At 34.9% G+C, this 18027-nt stretch overlaps 1 protein-coding gene across 1 annotated transcript in view; it reads left to right on the top strand.

The window, feature by feature from the left end:
- The window catches only part of Ubr3 (ubiquitin protein ligase E3 component n-recognin 3), a 188905-nt gene that overhangs the window by 101206 nt on the left and 69672 nt on the right, over window positions 1–18027 (top strand). The window contains exon 27 of the mRNA XM_033756366.1: window positions 12001–12150. Coding sequence (XP_033612257.1) covers window positions 12001–12150 — 150 coding nt within the window. The remainder of the gene's footprint in view (window positions 1–12000; window positions 12151–18027) is intronic.

Raw genomic sequence — 18027 nt, 5'->3', positions numbered from 1 at the left:
ATATTGCCTTTTGTTTTCCCTGAAGTTTCAACTGCCTCTTTTATTTTAAAAATTGTATTCTGGTAATATCTTTATTATGGCTCTATTATTCTGTTCACTTAATCATCCTGTTCTTTGCATGAAATACTTCTACAGTGGGGTCCATTTGCTTTCTAGGCATGCTATAGGGCTGTTTCCTTGAGTTGGGTTTCCTGCATTCCCTCCCCTTCCCTCCCCCCTTTTTTGGTTGGTATGCATCCTCAGGTATATTCCTCATAGTGCCGGTGTGGAGACTGACCTGATTCTTTGTATCACTAGAAGGGACTTTAGTCTGTTGTCACACTTGATTGTTAATTTAGATGGATATAGGTCAATGATAACATTTTCTGTCAAAACTGAAGGCATTGCTCCTTTGTCTTTTACCATGTATTTATTGACAACTCTGTAATCTGATTCTTACACCTTATAGGCAAGCATTTTTTTCCCCTTCTCTGTGATGTTTTTATGATCATCTGATTCTTAGAGATGTGAAAGTTTATCATCATTTGTTTTCATGAGGATTTTTTTCTCTTTTTTCTTAGGACTTACTATATCATTCCAATCTATAGATTCCTATTTCTGAAGCTCTAAGAAAAAGTTTTCTTGGGCCGGGGATTTAGCTCAGGGGTGCTGCTGCCTGCCTCACAAGTGCAAGCAAGAACCTGAGTTTGATCCCCAGTACAAACAAAAAATTTTTTTCTTGTGATTTTTTGATCATTGATACAACTATCTTCTAGTATGGTCCTCAGTGATCCTTGCCTAGTAGTATTAGCGTAGTATTTCTGCCTTGTGCAGTTTTCTTCTACATTACATCAGCACTGGTCTGCTTGACCATAGAATATGGCAGAAGTGACTATATGCTATTTTGAGAGCTATTCTGTGAAAGACATTATGACTTCTGTCTTGGTTGCTCTGTCTATCTTCAAGTACTCATGGGGAGTCCAGCTGCCATGTCATGAGCAGGTCTGTGAAGAGAACTGAGGCTTTTGCCCAACATCCATGTGCATGAGAGTGATGAGACAGTCCTCTGCTAATTAGGCCCTTAGGTGACTATGGCTGACTTGCAATTTGGCAGCAGTTTTAGGAGAGAGCCTATGATCAGCCAAAAGCTAAATTGCTTCCAGACAACTCACCCTCAGAAACTATTAAATAAATGTTTTAAGCCACTGAGCATAGGGGGTAATTTGTTAGTGAGAAATATTATAATATTTTTTTCCTTACATTATATTCTCTTTTTAGGGATTTTAAGTTTAATGTTAATCTCCTAGATGGAGCTCTGAAATTTTTTAGGTCATTTATCATTTTTAAGTGTTTTTTTTTTTTTTTTGGTACTGGGGTTTGAACTTGGGTCCTTTCACTTGCAAGGCAGGTGGCGGAACCAGTGAGCTACATCCTTGGCCCCCATTTATCTTTTTTAATTGTTCTTTTTACTTTACGTCATAACAGATTTCCCTTCTTCAGTATCTTGTTCTTTGTATATAGAAGTTTTGTTTTAAACTTTCTGAATGTGTTTGGAGTTTTGTTTTTTTCTCTCTCAATTAGTGTTTATCTTTTTAAATTACTTTTTCAATTTATTGAGGTCATGTTACTAGTTTTCCTCATTTGCCTCGTTATCCTTATATACAGGGGAGAGGCAAATTGACCCTCAGACTTCAGTTAGGGAGGACAGTAGTCCACTCTGTGTTTGGTTCCCAAATGCTAACACTCATGTCAGAAGCCCCAGCCCCAGTCCTCTCTAACCAGCTTTTTCAGTTTCTTTGGAAAAGAAATTTCCATGTGAAGCCACTTGAGTTCTCTGTTCAGTCAGGGATTAGGGCTGCTAAGTAATGAAGCATATATATATATATATATATTCCTTCAAATAATTACTTTTTTCAGAGTCACCTTACCCAGTGTCTTCTGCCCTCTGTTTCACTGGCTGATTCTGAGCCCAGAGTTGACACTGTAATGGACAGCTAAATTTTCCCTTTTGTGTAACTTTCTCGTAGCATGTAGGTAGTTGTAGCTTTTGTGGCTTTCTTTCATGCTGAAAGCATGTCTTCCTTTCCTCCAATCCTTCAAAAATTTTATTGATATATCTTCTTTGTTGGTGAAACTTTTCCCAACACTTCATTCTTTTCCTGTATTCTTGTGAAACTATTTCTTCATGTATTTCTCTACTAATGAATGAAGGAGAAAGCATGTTCAGCCTGTGGTCTTGAATCAGGCATAGATGCTTGGTGACTGACTTACAATAAAACTGTTGTAAATATTGTCAAGTAGAAAATGCATCTGGTATATCTAACATACTGAACATCATAACTTAGTAATATACTCCACTGTGGAGCATTTGTTTTACTCCCCTGATCACTTGGCTTACTAGGAGCTATGACTCTTTACCACTGTCCAGCATTTTGAGAATATCATACTTTATTTGGTAGCCCAGGAAAAGATCAAAATTCAAAATTTGAAGTATGGTTTTTCTTGAATGTGCATTGCTTTTGCATAGTTGTAAAATTGAAATATCAAGTCAAATGATAAGTTGAGGACTATTCTGTGCTTGGTAATACATATTGTTGTGGGTACAAGGCTAAAATTTCTATTATTACAAAAACATTAAATTTTCATTTAGAAGCTTGGAAAACATGAGTAACAATAAAAACAAAAAAATGAATAATAACATCATTTTACTGCCCCATTTCCTAAGCGAGGCTATATTCTTATATTTTTCTAAGTATATATGCATTTAAAAATTCATTTTTTACCAAAATGAAATAATTTCAACATGCAATTTCTTCTTATGAAAAATTCTAAGCATAAAGAACCTGAAAGAAGAGTATCATGAACAACCGCGTGAAGAACTGATAGAACAATCACCTCATGAACATTTTTCTGTCTTCTCTCCTCATTTATTCTCATTTTCATTCTCATTCTCTTTCTCTCTCTCTCATAAATGAAGAAAATTGCTGTTTTACTTGTAAATATTTAAACATTCATGTCCTAGGAATTAAAAATATATTTCCTGTACAAATACATACAGCATACCTAAGAATATCACTTTTCCTACAAAATAAAGAAAATAACTTTAAGATACTAGACTTGTATGTTAAATGGCAAAATTATTAAGTTGAAATTGTTACAGATTTTCTTTTTAAACGTACTTTACTAATGGGTGTGTAGCTGTGTTCTGAAGTCAGTCAAAGTCTTTTTATTGTGAGGCAATTTATCTAGTTTGACTTAGTTGTTTTATTCCTTTCAGTTTGTTCACAGTTGTAGGAACTAAGAAAGAGAGCCTAGTTCATACTTTTAGAAATTGTTTTTTATCTTCTACCTCCCACTCCTGAGTGAGATAAAACAAAAATGAGTTTCTGAGAAATTAATTATACAAAGTACCCAGAGGAGATTGACTCGTATCCTCAGTAGAGGAAAAGGACACTTTTCCCACTGAGGAGATAGAGGGAAGGAGGAAAAAATGGAAGGAGATAGACGTAAGTTTCATGGGGTACAGGGAAGTGGGAGGTTCAGGAGGATTGCTTTTGATGCTTCAGTTTTCAGGGTTAAATAAAAAGTGAGTTCTATTAGGTAAAAATGGAGAGTAGTAGATATTGGTTAGAAAACTGATAAGCCATGCTTAGGGTGTAGATATATTCAGGATCATAAATCTGAATGTTATGGTTGTTCAAGGATATTGAATTCCTCTCCTCAATCTTACTACTTTTTGGAAGGTTTGACCTCTTTTGGCATTAGCCAGGGTACAGGAAGAACAATTGAGGGTTCAAGCAGACATGATGGCTAGCAAACAGAGGCAATTCTCAGAAGTCATCAGGATAATGAGCTGCACTCCCTCCCAGACCTGAGTCTTGCATGCCTCAGTGAGGACAGGTGAGGCATTAAAGATTCATGAGCACTTGTTTTCTTTATATCGGTCAGTCACACCAGTAGGACTCTGAATTATGCTGGTTCTAGATTGTCTTTATTCATAACTCAATCCCTTTACAAAGGTATCTGATTCCAAACAAACACACTAACACCCCAGTTTTCATATGTTGCCTAAGATAAAACTTATAAAATCATATGTTGATTTGCCTCTGATGACTTTTCTTTTTTGCTTGTAGTATTTTGTATTAACACATGAAGCAGACTCCACACTTGAGATACTACCTGGCAGTAGTACTGATACTGTTTATTCCTGGAGCCTAATCCTTTCCTGCACTTGTCACATTCCTTTTGGTCTTTTTCCTTGTTTCACATCTGTGTTTTAAGAATGCAAATAATCTGCAGTTGCTTCTTTTCTCTTCCCTTCCCGCTACCCTTCCCTTCCCCGAGGCAAGCAGTGGCACCACTGAGTTTAATCCCTGGCTCTAGTTGCTTCTTTCTTATTTTGCTTATATCTTTGTGTATAAAAATTCCTAGACTAGGGCTGGGGATTTGGCTCAGTGGTGCCATGCCTGCCTTGTAAATGGAAGGTCCTGAGTTTGATCCCTGGAACTGGAAAAAAAAAAAAACCCCAAAAAACCAGCAAAAAACAAAAATTCTTAGTCTAGTAACCTAACATATAGATTATTTCAAATTTATGTCACATAGTACTTAGTTTATAGGCGTTATCATTAGGTAATAAACAAAAATCTGACTACAAATTTTTAGTATTCTTGCTTATCTGTTGTAAAATGGTCTTGTGTAGTTATGAAGTTTTCTACATGAAGAAGCTCACTTCTACATTTCTGTCCATCCTTCTCTCCTGATCACTGTCCCCTATAATCTTTACTGTCTAGGTGTAGGAGTCAATATGTTAGATTATAGTCTTCATCTGTTGAATGAAGCATGTCAGATAGGTGTGGCTGAAATGAAACAAAATTGAGTGAGATCAGATGTTTAATATAGAATAAGGATTTATTAGGGAATTTTAATTTTAGATATGCTATATGTTAATTGTGAAAATTACATAGTGCAGAAAAGCAAAAAGGAAAAAAAATTTTTTGGTACTAGGGATCAAACTCAGGCCCTTGTGCTTGTGAGCAGGTGGTGGGACCACTGAGCCAAATCCCTGGACTCAAAAAGGAAAATTTTATCACGAATCCCACCATCCAAAGGGCGTGTACATTACTGATATATTGTATAGTACAATTTTGTACTATGCCTTTTTACCCAACATTTTAATATTAGAATTCCCCTAGCTATTATTGAAAGGTTCTTGTAACTATTAATGGCTATATTTTGTTGGGAAGCCAGCATAGAGCATTGCTTATAAACATAGACTCCTATCTCAGATCCATCATTGACTGGAATAATTAATTAAGTGCTTCCTGCCTCAGTTTCATGTAGTTAATAAGGAATGGATTTTTTTGTTTTGTTTTGTTACTGGGGATCAAACTCAGGACCTTGCACTTGCAAGGCAGGCCGCGGAACCACTGAGCTAAATTTCTGGCCAAAAAAGGATTTTTCTACTACCTGCCTTACAGGGTCATTGGGAGTACTGAATGTATTAGTACCTTTAAAATGCTTAGAGTTTTTAGCATATAATAGGCATTATATGAGCACTGAATATTACTGTTGTTTATTTTACAACTTATTACTTAGTCATTTAATTTACTTCTATATTTGGGCTTTATTTTTTTCTAATCTTTATTATAAGCGTTGTATGTACAAAATGTTTCTATATTTTTGGTCTGGGTCTAAGTGAGAATTTGGGGAATGATGATGATGAAATATGTTTTTGTATATTAACTGCTTATCTAGGACTATGCTAACCATATTGTGTATAATGCACTATAGGTCCAGCACACCTACAGGATAGGTGGTATTATAAAGATGTCTAGATTGAGAGAAATTAAGTAACTTGAAGTTATATAGTAGGAAGTGGCAGAGCTTGGGCCATTAACCAACAGATTTTGCTTGTTCTTTACTATTTCTTCATATTTGAAGGAAATTGAGAGTATGGCCTTCTCTGCCATTTTCCAACCAAATTGGTAATGGTAGCTTGTGGTTAACTATGAAAATATTTGCATACTAAGAATTACTATACCTGATAATTAGTTGGTTGATTGACTCAGGAACAAGATAGAAGGGATGTTCAATGTGTTTGGACAAGTTTTATTTATTAAGTTGGGAAGGGGTTGGGGATGTAGCTCAGTGGTAGAGTGCTGCACACAAACAAAAAGCAAAAGTGAAAAGAATAGTGCTTTTCAGTCACTATAGAAAAAAATCCTTGATGTGCCTCTAACTTGATAATAGGGTCAGCCTCAGTCAAGTCATTAGAATTTAAAGTAGTGGTAAGAGAGTGATTTCCTGAAACAAAAATTGAGGCCTTCTGTTAGAATGCACAGTAGTTTCCAAGTAGATAGAAATAGCATCTATCCAAGTACCACTATTTTAAGATTTCATTTGGAAAGTAGGCAGTTCAGTTGAGAGCTGAATAAAGTAAGATTTTGTTGACTTTTATTGTTAATATTTGTGGAGGGAGATATTTGCTTAATAATGTAGTTTAATTTGCTGTTTATTTTATTTAAAAATAAGCACATATATGCATGCTATACATAGGAAATGATAGTATTTGATAATATATTCCAAAATATATATCACATTTTATATCTATGTACATGGATATATATGTATATGTATGTCCCCAGTGTCCTCTTTTTAAATATATTATAATATATATACTTTTCTACCTTAGTTTTTTTTCTTCACTCAATCTTATATCCTGGATATCCCACTGTTTAGAGATACTTATCATTTCTTTTTCTAGTTGCATAATATTTCACTTTGTGGATATTCATAGATTATTCAGTTTTTGGTTAATGGACATGTGGGTTGTTTCTACTCATTTGCTACTTCAGTAGTACTATAATGAATGTCCTTATACATACATCTTTTTATATTTTAAACTATATCTGTAGGATAGGTTTCCAGAAGTAGGATTGCTGGCCATAGCGTAGTGCACATGTAATTTTCATTAGATGCTGTCAGATTCTTTCCATAGAGGTTGTACTATTTTACATTCCCACCAGCAGTATGTCAGTTTCTCTATATCCTTGTCATTAGAGTATGTGATCAGACTTGTATTTTTGCTAGTTATGTAGGTGAAAAGAAATGGTGTCTTGATTTAGTTTTAATCAGCATGTCTTATTATGAAAAGAATGATCTTTGCATATTTGATTGCTTCTTGTTTCCTGAAGCATCTTTTTGTGCTTTGGAACACTTTGGGATATGAGCCCACACTATATTAGATTATCCTTTGTGTTCTTATACTTCTTTGGGATCAGTCATAGCTATGGGCTTTGCTGTCTTTCAGGCAGGATTGACTATCTGTGGCATTGGACTGCATATAGTATATACTTTTGTGTACTTATGGCTGTTGCAACTATGCTGTAAAAACATTGTTATAAAATATTTTAATGTGGCTTTGAATTTTGCTGAGATAAGTTGTGAAATTCTTGTTCTCGACACTAAACAGGAATTACTTGAATTCCTTTTCCCTGAAATCAGATTTCATGAATAAGAATATATTTTAAATTAGTTGTTTCTAATATAAATTTATTTGTTTTTGAGAAATGACATTGCTAAGTGTGTCATTTTTATGTTAATCATCTGTTATATGGTATGTTCCAGATAAATAAATAAATAAATAAAGCCCATATATAAAAATTAAAATGTTTTGGTTACTTGTTCCATGTATAAACACACATTGATATCAAGCCAAAACATTTAAAAAATGTTATAACATATGCTTAACACAGGTAAATAAGATTATATAAAACTATATGAAAGCAAAGCTAATATTTTCCATTGGTTCCCTTTTAATCTCACTTCTTTAGGATAAACCATGTGTCTTAGTTACTTTCCTTGTTGCTGAGACAAAATGCTTGACACCCAAAGTTAAAGGAAGAAAGGTTTATTTGGCCCATAGTTTGTAGAGGTTTCAGACCATAATCAGCTGGCTCCAAAGCAGGGTGGCATGGCAGAGGGGCATCACAGAAGAAGAATAAACAGTCCATGGCAAAGCAGGGAAGGCAGAAGGTAGCCAGTAAGTGACAAAGCAGCTACTTTCTGCCCCTTTTATATTCTGTCTAGGATATCCGGCTTATTGCGAGTGCCACACCAATCAGTGAACTAATTCTTAGTAACTGTACATCCTTAATATCAGCCTTATACATTTTAAATCCAGCCATTTCTGCAAAAGCCCCACCTATGACTTTGGTGTTTCTCTGGTAGGACATCTAGATGCAAGTCATGACACCCCTAAATGGATTTTGTTTGTACTGTATTTTTCATGAAATAAAATGGACTATATAAATGCTATGCAGTTGCTTCCTTTTTAAACACTTACAGTGAATCCTGAAAATTACAGAAAAAATTATATATAGATTTCTCTCTTTTTTTTTTTGGTACCAGAGATCGAATTCAGGTCCTTTCCCTTGTGAGCAGACAGTGGAACCACTGAGTTAAATACCTGGCCCTATAGTTCTCTTATCCTCAAATCTTATTTTTGTACACATTCATTATGGACACAGCATGCACATGCTTGCAGTGTGTGTAACTACATGAGATTAACATGAATATTTCTGATTTGTGTTTTCTTCCACAACTGGTTATTGCAACCTGGTTTATGTCAGTGTGTGTGTGTGTGTGTGTGTGTGTGTGTGTGTGTATAAATAAATGTAATCATATATGAACTCTCTCCTTCCCTTCCAGTTTTCCAGTTTGTTGGAATGGGTGGTCATTGATTACATTACTAAATAAGATCACTCTTCTTTGCTCTCAGGCTGAGTAATACTTCCATGTCTTCTTCAGTAGTTCTGATTCAGTGATTATAAACTTTGGTTGTACATTAGAATCATTGTAGCTCCTTTACTATCCATGTCTGAATTTTTCAATGCACTTGCTAAAGAAAAATTTCTGGAAGTAGGGCCCAGGCATAATAATCTTTGAAAATCCCAGCTGATTTTATTGTGCAGCCAACCCAGGTTGAGGACCATTTTTTTTATGCTGTTTCTTTTCCTTCCTTTTCTTTATTTGGGGGTAGGCAAGAAAACTTCACAATTGTCATAATGAAGTAATTTATTCAATCATATCTTATTATTGGATATTCATGTTTGTTTGGTACTGGGGATTGAACTTGGGACCTTGTGCTTACGAGGCAGGTGGCAGAACCACTGAGCTAAATCCCCAGCAATTTCATTTTTTTTTATTCTGTTATTTAAAAAATGCATCAATAAACAGCCAACCTAAATTTTCTAAAATCAAGGTATCACTATATATTCACTCTTTGATAACCACTAAATTGGTTTGTTTATTAACTAATAAAGTATAAATATTTAGTTACAATGATATGAATTTGACATTAACTCACATTTTTTTCATGTGTTGTCTGTTAAAAGTGAAAATAGTTCTTTGGCATTTGAAAATTTCTAGTTGAGGAATTTGCCATCTCTAAAGTGAAGGAATTATTGTGGGAGATGCTTTCTGTTAGCTTGTTACTGAGCGTCCTTAAAATTTCCTCTACTAACACTGTTTTTATGTTGAAGTAATTTATGGTTTATATACAGTGAAATTTGTGAATCTAAGTTGTAGAGTGAGTCTAAATAAAGGTATAATCTTCATGTAACTGCGCTTTCATAACAATATAGAACATTTCTACCCAGAAAGTACTCTTGACTCATTTTTTGGGGGGTTATTAGCCCACTTAGTGGATGATCTTGAGCTGTACTAATTTCCTAGTGCAATCAAAGAATTAAAGATCAAGATAAATTAGTTGAAGCATGAACTTTGAAAATTATGTATTATGAAATGATGCAACAATAAAATGAAACTCAGTATTTATTTTGACATATGTTGTAGTAAGTTGTATATTTTCAGAGTACACAAATTTACCAGCAACACATGAAATAGCACTGTATAAGCAAACTTTTTGAGAGTATTATCTGCTTCTGCAATAGATGCTTTTTTTTACTTTTGGTACCAGGTGTCGAATTTGGAACCTTGTGCTTGTGAGGCAGACGGCAGTACCACTGAGCTAAATCTCCAGCCCCTGTATTAGATGCTTTAATGGTTCATTATTTGAACCATAATGCATGCATGTGTTATAATAAAGGAATATTATAGCACAAAATTCTGTTGGTGCAAATGTACATTTCTTTATACTGTATGGTAAACATTCCACAACAGACTAAGTTTATGAAGATGCATGAAAAAGAGGTTATCTATTTTGTTTTCATGCTGTTAGCACTGCGTTAAAGTAAGCCCTTCTTTTGCAGTCTGTAGGAAAGGGGCCAGGGATTTAGCTCAATGGTGCCGCTGCCTGCCTCACAAGTGCAAGGTCCCAAGTTTGACCCCCGGTACCAAAAAAAGAAAAACTCTAGGAAAAGTGACGGTAATGTTCAATAGTACATCTTGGTATTAGAATTTCCTTGAGATTTTTAAGTTCCTCACAGAAAGAGCTTTTTTTTTTTTTTTTTTTTTTTTTTTTTAAAGAAAGCTATCTTTGTGTGTGAGATAGGGCAAATGAAATTCTATTTCTTTGGTACTTGAAGTTAGACTGAATTATTTCACTGTACTTTATGTCAAGTATTTCTGTGTTCACCTTTGAACTTACGAGCAGAGAGGTGCATCCTCCCTCTGTAGTGAGTTTTCTCCCTGAAGTCCAAAGGAATCATATGTAAAAATCTTAGTAACCCCTGGTACTTTCTTTTGAAGTCTTCTTTTCATCTTGACCACTGATTTTATTTATACAGATACTGTGCTTTTTGGCCCTGATTCTTTTCATCTATTTTCTTTTGTTTATTGGCTTCTTTATTTTTATTAATACTGGGCACTATCAAAAGATCTATTTTAGGGGCCGGGGATTTAGCTCAGCGGTTCGGTGGCCTGCCTTGCAAGCGCAAGGACCCGAGTTCAATCCCCGGTACCCCCCCCAAAAAAAGATTTGTTTTAGATTCCTACCCCGTTCTCTCAGCAGACATAATTTAATCTCTCTTAATTTATGTCAGAGATAAGTTCATCTGCATGGGTTAATATTAAAAATATCAAAAGGACATCATTCTTTTTTACATATTTTCTTTGATATGTCTCCATCTTTTTAGCATCTTATAAAGCTTTGCTATTGCCCTGGTCTTCTCAATTCCTTCTACTAAATTCTTTGCCACTATGGGCAACATCATTTATCATTATGAATTTCAGTATGTTTATCTACAAGTCATTATTATCTCAATATTTTTTCTTCTCCCCTCCTCTTTCATTTTATTTTATTTTTTTTTCAGTACTGGATTTTGAACCCAAGGTCTTCATACTGAACTACATCCCCAGCCCTTTTTAAATTTTGTTGTTGCCTAGGCTGGACTCAAACTCAGGAACCTCCTACGTCTGCCTCCCAGAGTGCTGGGATTATAGGCATACACCACCATGCTGATTTTAAGATTTTTTCCTCTGGCTTTTAGTGACATTTTATCACTAGAAGATTAGAGTTGTTTTCTATAATAGTTCTGCTTTTTAAATACATTATGGTCATATTTACTGGTTTTCTTATGTGAAAAGCATATGAATAATTGTGTTTTTCTGAGATATAATCACTAGAATTGGGAGTAAGGTAGAAATTTTTTTCTCCCTTACCTCCTAGAGTATACTACCATTTTTTCTCCCACAAGCTTCCATCTTATTGTAAACTTACTCTTTCTGGTGCCTCAAAGAAAATTAAGACAAAGAATTGTCCCCTTCTTTCCTTTAAATGTTATTTAAATTTTTTTCTTTTTGATACGTGTCTTTGCCTCCCAATTTTACTTATAAATGTTACATCAAAGGTATATTTAACTATCATTTGTTATCTTTTTTATGTTAGCTGTTCATTGTTTTGTCTTTATCTAAGTAAACATTTTACTTAGCTAAGTAATTTTTAATAGTTTATTACTATATAATTTCATTGATATTGAAGCTTAAAATTATTTAAGGTGATTTTTTTTTTTTCATTCTCCTTCTAGTGGGATTTTAAGAGTTGTAACTTTTTTCCTTTAGAGTCTTCTGAGAATGATATTCCTATGGAAATCACCACAGCAGAACCACAAGTTTCTGAGGCAATATATGACTGTGTTATATGTGGACAGAGTGGCCCTTCCTCTGAAGACCGACCTATTGGGCTGGTTGTACTATTACAGGCATCCTCAGGTAAACTCAAATTAATTTTTCAGTGGGAAAAATTTTAGAACTAAGACATATACAAAAGATGAATCATTGTATTAAATGGAAGTTATAACTTTGTCTAGTTCTAAGTATAGATCTTTAAATATCAAGTTAGACCCAAATAGCAAAGATATTTTATTGGTTTTACCTTTTTTTAAAATTGAGTTTATTGGTACATTTCATGTATACAATACAGTTACATTCATTATTGGGATCCTGTACCTTTACATTGCAGGTCTTGGTTCTCATTTTTCCCCTTGTCCCTGCCTTCCCTTCACCTCCTCCTCCCCGCCCCATTTACAAACACTTTATTTCCATCTTTTCATTTTCTCACATTTTTTTTCTTTTTCCTTGTTACCTTTCCCCTACCCTTCCCACTTTCCCTACACCTTTAGCCCTTTTCTTCCCATTTCAAAATGTCAGTTATCTCATTAGGATCTTACGTACTATTTCAGTTTATTCACAGCAGAGAAACTATTCGGTATTTCCACGTGTGACTTATTTATTTTGCTTAGTATATCCTCAATATGTATCCATTTTCCTATGAATGAATCTAATTTCTCATGCTTTATGGCTGAATAATATTCCATTTTATAGAAAAACCACATCATCTTTATCCAGTTTCCAACTGATGGGCAAATGGGCTGTTTCCACGTTTTAGCTATTACAAACTGTGCCACTATAAACATGGGTGCTGCATATACATCACTGTGATATGATTCTTTTAATTCTTTTGGAAAGATACCCAGCAGAGGAATGACTGGGTTAAATGGAACCTCTAGTCCCAGCTCTTTGAGGTATCTCCATATTGATTTCCACAGTGGTTGCAGCAGTCTGCACTCCCACCAACAATGGAGAAGGGTTTCTTTCTCCCCACAACCCTGCCAACATTTGTTATCGTGTGATTTCTTGATAGCAGCCATTCTTTGTGGGGTGAGGTGGAATCTCAGTGTTGTTTTCATCTGCATCTCTCGAATGACCAGTGATGTGGAACATTTTTTCATATATTTAGTGGCTGCTTTTACTTCTTTTTCTGATAAATGTCTGATCATTTCAGATGCCCATTTTTGAATTGGGTCTTTATATTGGGGGGGGCTGGTTGTTTTGAGTTCTTTATATATTCTAGATAATAGTCCCTTGTCTGAGGAGCAGCTGGTAAACATTTTTTTCCCACATTGTAGGTTGTCTCTCAGTTCTGTTGATGGTTTCTTTAGCAGTGCAGAAGCCTTTTAATAAGATGAGATCCCAGTTATTGATTCTTTCTGCTAGTTCCCGTGCTACTGAGGATTTGTTCATAAAATCTTTTCCTATGCCAATGGCTTCAAGAGTTCTGCCTAACTTATCTTCCAGCAAGTTTAGTGTTTCTGTTTTAATGTTTAGATCCTTAATCCACTTGGATTTTAGTTTAGTGCATGGTGAAAGATAAGGGTCCAGTTTTAATCTTTGGCAGGTTGAAATCTAGTTTTTCCAACACCATTTATTAAAGAGGCTATCTTTCCTCCACTGAGGATGGTCAGCTCCTTTGTCAAAGATGAGGTAGCTGAGTATATCTGGATTTGTTTTTATGTCTTCCAATCTGTTCCACTGATCCTCAGATCTGTTTCTTTGCCAGTACCATGCTGTTTTTATCACAGTGGCTTTGTAGTATAGTTTCAAATTGGGAATTGTTATACGCGCTGCCATGTGTCTGTTGCCTAGGACGGCTTTTGCCATTCTAGGTCTCTTATGGTTCCAAATGAATTTTTGGATTCTTCTTTCTAGTTCTATGAAATATAGTGTTGGAATTTCAATTGAAATCGTCTTGAATCTGTATAGCAGTTTTGGTAGCATGGCCATTTTCACTATGTTGATTCTTCCTAGGGAATATCTTTCCATTTTCTTATATCCTCTTTGATTTCTTTTTTCAGAATGCTATAGTTATCAGTGTAGAGATCTTTTACTTGTTTTATTAGATTGATTCCTAGATACTTCATTTTTTTGGATGCTATTGTGAAAGGAATTTTTCCCCTAATTTCTCTCTCAGTGAGTCTGTTATTTGTATACAAGAAGGCTACTGATTTTTGGGTGTTCACCTTGTATCCGGCTACTCTACTGAATCTGTCAATTAAATTTAGAAATCTTTTGGTGGAGTTTTTTGGGTCGAGTATCATATTGTCAGCAAATAATTATTGTCAGTTTAACTTCTTCCTTTCCTATCATATTTATTGCTTCAATTTCTTTCTCTTGTCTAATTGCTGTGGCTAATGTTTCCAGAACTATATCGAAGAGGAGTGGTGATAGTGGCTATCCTTGTCTTGTTCCTGATTTTACCATGAAAGTTTTCAGTTTTTGGTCATTTAATATGACATTGGCTGTTGGTTTTTCATAGATAGCCTTTATTAAATTGAGATATAGACCGTCTATTCCAATTTTTTGGAGGTTTTTTATCATGAATGGGTGTTGAATTTTGTCAAATGCTTTTTCTACATCTATCAAGAGGATCATATGGTTTTTGTCCTTGACTTTGTTAATATAGTGTATTACATTTATTGACTTACGTATGTTGAACCATCCTTGCATTCCTGGAATAAATCCAACTTGGTCAGGATGTGTGATCTTCTTGATGATCCTCTGTATTCTTTTTGCTAGTATCTTATTAAGGATTTTTGCATCTATATTCATTAAGGGGATTGGCCTGTAGTTCTCTTTTTTAGTTGGGTCGTCCCCTGTTTTGGGAATCAAAGTGATACTTGCTTCCAGGAATGAATTTGGAAGTATTGCTTCCCTTTCAATTTCATTGAAAAGTTTGAAGAGTAAAGGCAGTAGTTCTTCTCTGAATGTCTTATAAAATTCAGCAGTGAATTCATCAGGACCTGGGCTTTTCTTTGTTGGTAAATTTTTTTAAAAGTTTTTTGGTACCAGGGATCAAACTTGGGTCATTGCGCTTGCAAGGCAGGCACCAGAACCACTGAGCTAAATCCCTGGCCCTGTTGGTAAATTTTTAATTACATTTTCAATTTCACTGACTGTAATCGCAGTGTTTAGAATGTTTTTATCTTCTTTGTTCAACTTCGGTAATTTGTAAGTATCTAAAAATCTGTCCATTTCTTCTGTGTTTTCCATTTTATTAGAGTACAGGTTCTCAAAGTAGGTATTAATGATCCTCTGGATTTCTGTTGGATCTGTTATGACTTCACCTTTTTCATTCCTGATTGCATAGATCTGAGCCTTTTCTTTCCTTTTTTTTTTTGATAAGATTAGCTAAGGGTTTATCAGTTTTATTTATTCTTTCAAAAAAACCAACTCTTCGATTCATTTATTTTTTTGTTTTCATTTTCTTAGTTTCCATTGCATTGATTTCTGCTCTGATCTTTATAATTTCCTCTCTTGTTCGAGCTTTGGGTTTTTCTTGCTCTTGTTTTTCTAGTAGTCTAAGATTCATCATGAGGTTGCTTATCTGAGCTCACTCTGTTTTCCTAGTGTGGGCATTCAGTGCTATGAATTTTCCATGTAGAACTGCTTTCATTGTATCCCATAGATTCCTGTATGTTGTATTGGCATTTTCATTTATTTGTAAAAACTGTCTTAATTTCTTCTTTAATTTCCTCCGTGATCCATTGATTGTTCAGGAGAGTATTCTTCAATTTCCATGTGTTTGTGAAGTTCCTACGGTTTCTTGTGCTATTGATTTCCAGCTTGATTGCACTATGATCTGATAATATACAGGGGATAACTTTTGCATTTATTCAGACCTGTTCTGTGAGCTAGTATGTGGTCTATCTTGGAGAATGACCCATGTGCAGCCGATAAGAATGTATATTCTGATTTTGTGGGGTGGAACACTCTATAGACGTCTATTAAGTCCATGCGTTCAGAAGCTTGGTTGAGTTCTAGTATTTCATTATTGATTTTCTGCCTAGATGACCTGTCTATTTGTGATAGTGGGGTATTTAGATCCTCCACTACAATTGTATTAGTGCTTATTTGGTTTTTCATGTTACTTAATATTTCTTTTATATAGTTGGGGGCATTAGTATTTGGTGCATATATGTTTATGATTGTCATCTCTTCCTTTTGAATTGTTCCCTTTACAAGAATGTAGTGGCCTTCTTTGACTCTCTTAATGAGTTTTGGTTTGAAATTTACTTTGTTAATAACATTGCTACTCCTGCTTTTTTCTGGGCTCCTGTCGTGTGCAGAATTGTTTTCCATCCTTTCACTTTCAGTCTATGGGCTTCTTTTTGCACTAGGTGTGTTTCTTGTATACAACATATTTTTGGATTTTGCTTCTTAATCCATTCTGCCCATCTGTTCCTCTTGATTGGTGAATTGAGAACATTGACATTGATGCTTATAACTGATATGTACTGACTTATTGTTGTCATGTTATTGTCCTTTTGTTGACTCTTTTTACCCCCTCCCCCCTTTTAGTTTCTTACCTTGCCTATTCGATTTGGTCTGTTGGGCCTTATGGTGTTGTGACCTTCATTGTCTTTTTCTAGAGTATTGTTTAGAATTCCCTGTAGTGCTGGTTTCTTGTTCATGAAGTTTCTCAAGTGTTCTTTGTCATGGAAGTATCTTATTTCCCCATCCATTTTGAAAGAGAGTTTTTCAGGATACATCTTTCTAGGTTGGTGGTTGTTTTCTTGTAGGACTTGGAATACCTCCCTCCAGGCTCTCCTTGACCTGAGGGTTTGTGTTGAGAAGTCTGCTGTGATTCTGATGGGCTTTCCTTTGTATGTGATTTGTTTCTTTTCTCTTACTGCATGTAGTATTTTGTTCTTCTGTTGGGTGTCTGGGATCTTGATTATTATATGTCTAGGCGTAGATTTTTTTTTTATTGTGGCTAGTTGGAGTCCTATATGGCTCACTTATCTGTATGTCTTATTCTTCCATTCTGTTTGGGAAGTTTTCTGTCATTAATTCTGTGAACAGCTTCTTTAAGTGCTTTGTGTTTTCTCCCGCTACTTCATGGATTCCTATCAGTCTTATATTATTCTTCTTTGCATCATCTAGGAGTTGTTGGATCGATTTCTCATGATCCCTTCCTGTTTTTAAGAGACCTCTCCTTCCATGGTCACTGACTGCAATCCTATCTTCTATATCTGAAATTCTATCTTCACAACGTTTTATTCTGTTGCTTACACTTTCAATAGAGTGTTTAATCTCCTGGATATCTGTTTGATTCTGTTTTATGGATTCCATTTCTTTCCTCTGTTGGACATTCATTGTTTCCATTTCTTTCTTATGCTGGGTCTTCATGGCTTCTATCATGGTCCTGAGCTCATCTATTTTTTTGTCAGTTTCTGTTCTAGAGTCTCGAATCATGACTTTCATTTTGCTCACCATCTCTATGGTTGTCTGGGAAATTATTTCTGGTTTGAATTTTTCTAGCACCTGATTGATCTGTTTTGTTACTTCCTGTGCTATGGCTTCAGGGTGTCCTGCTGGTTCACTATCAGACTTTTCATCTTCATTTGCCCTACTGTTTACCATTGGTGAACTGGAAGTCTGTCTTTGTGGCTTGCTTAATTGTTTTCTCATTTTTATTTTTGTTGTTGGGTTGTCCTTGGTTTAATTTCTGGATTATTACTGAAATCCTCCTGATACAGTTGTGCTTTAGCTTTTGAGTCTCTAATGACTCATAGACATTCTCATTTTCATAATATCGGAGAAAACAACTCATTAAATCAATTACAATCCTTTATCCCAATTGATCACAATCAGCAGTACAATAGGATCAAGCACTACTTGCAAATTGACCACTGGTATTAGTCATTAATCTATCACCTTTAAACCATATGAATTAAATTAAAATCAATAAGCAGCCCAAAATATGTTTGCAGTGAATACTCTTTTCTTTTTTTTCTTTTTTTTTTTTTT

This window comes from Fukomys damarensis, unplaced genomic scaffold (genome assembly GCF_012274545.1).
Source record: "Fukomys damarensis isolate Sample0158 unplaced genomic scaffold, DMR_v1.0_HiC HiC_scaffold_26, whole genome shotgun sequence".
Taxonomy (NCBI): domain Eukaryota; kingdom Metazoa; phylum Chordata; class Mammalia; order Rodentia; family Bathyergidae; genus Fukomys; species Fukomys damarensis.
The sequence above is the reverse complement of the archived record's forward strand: the minus strand, read 5'-3'. Positions and strand labels throughout refer to the sequence as shown.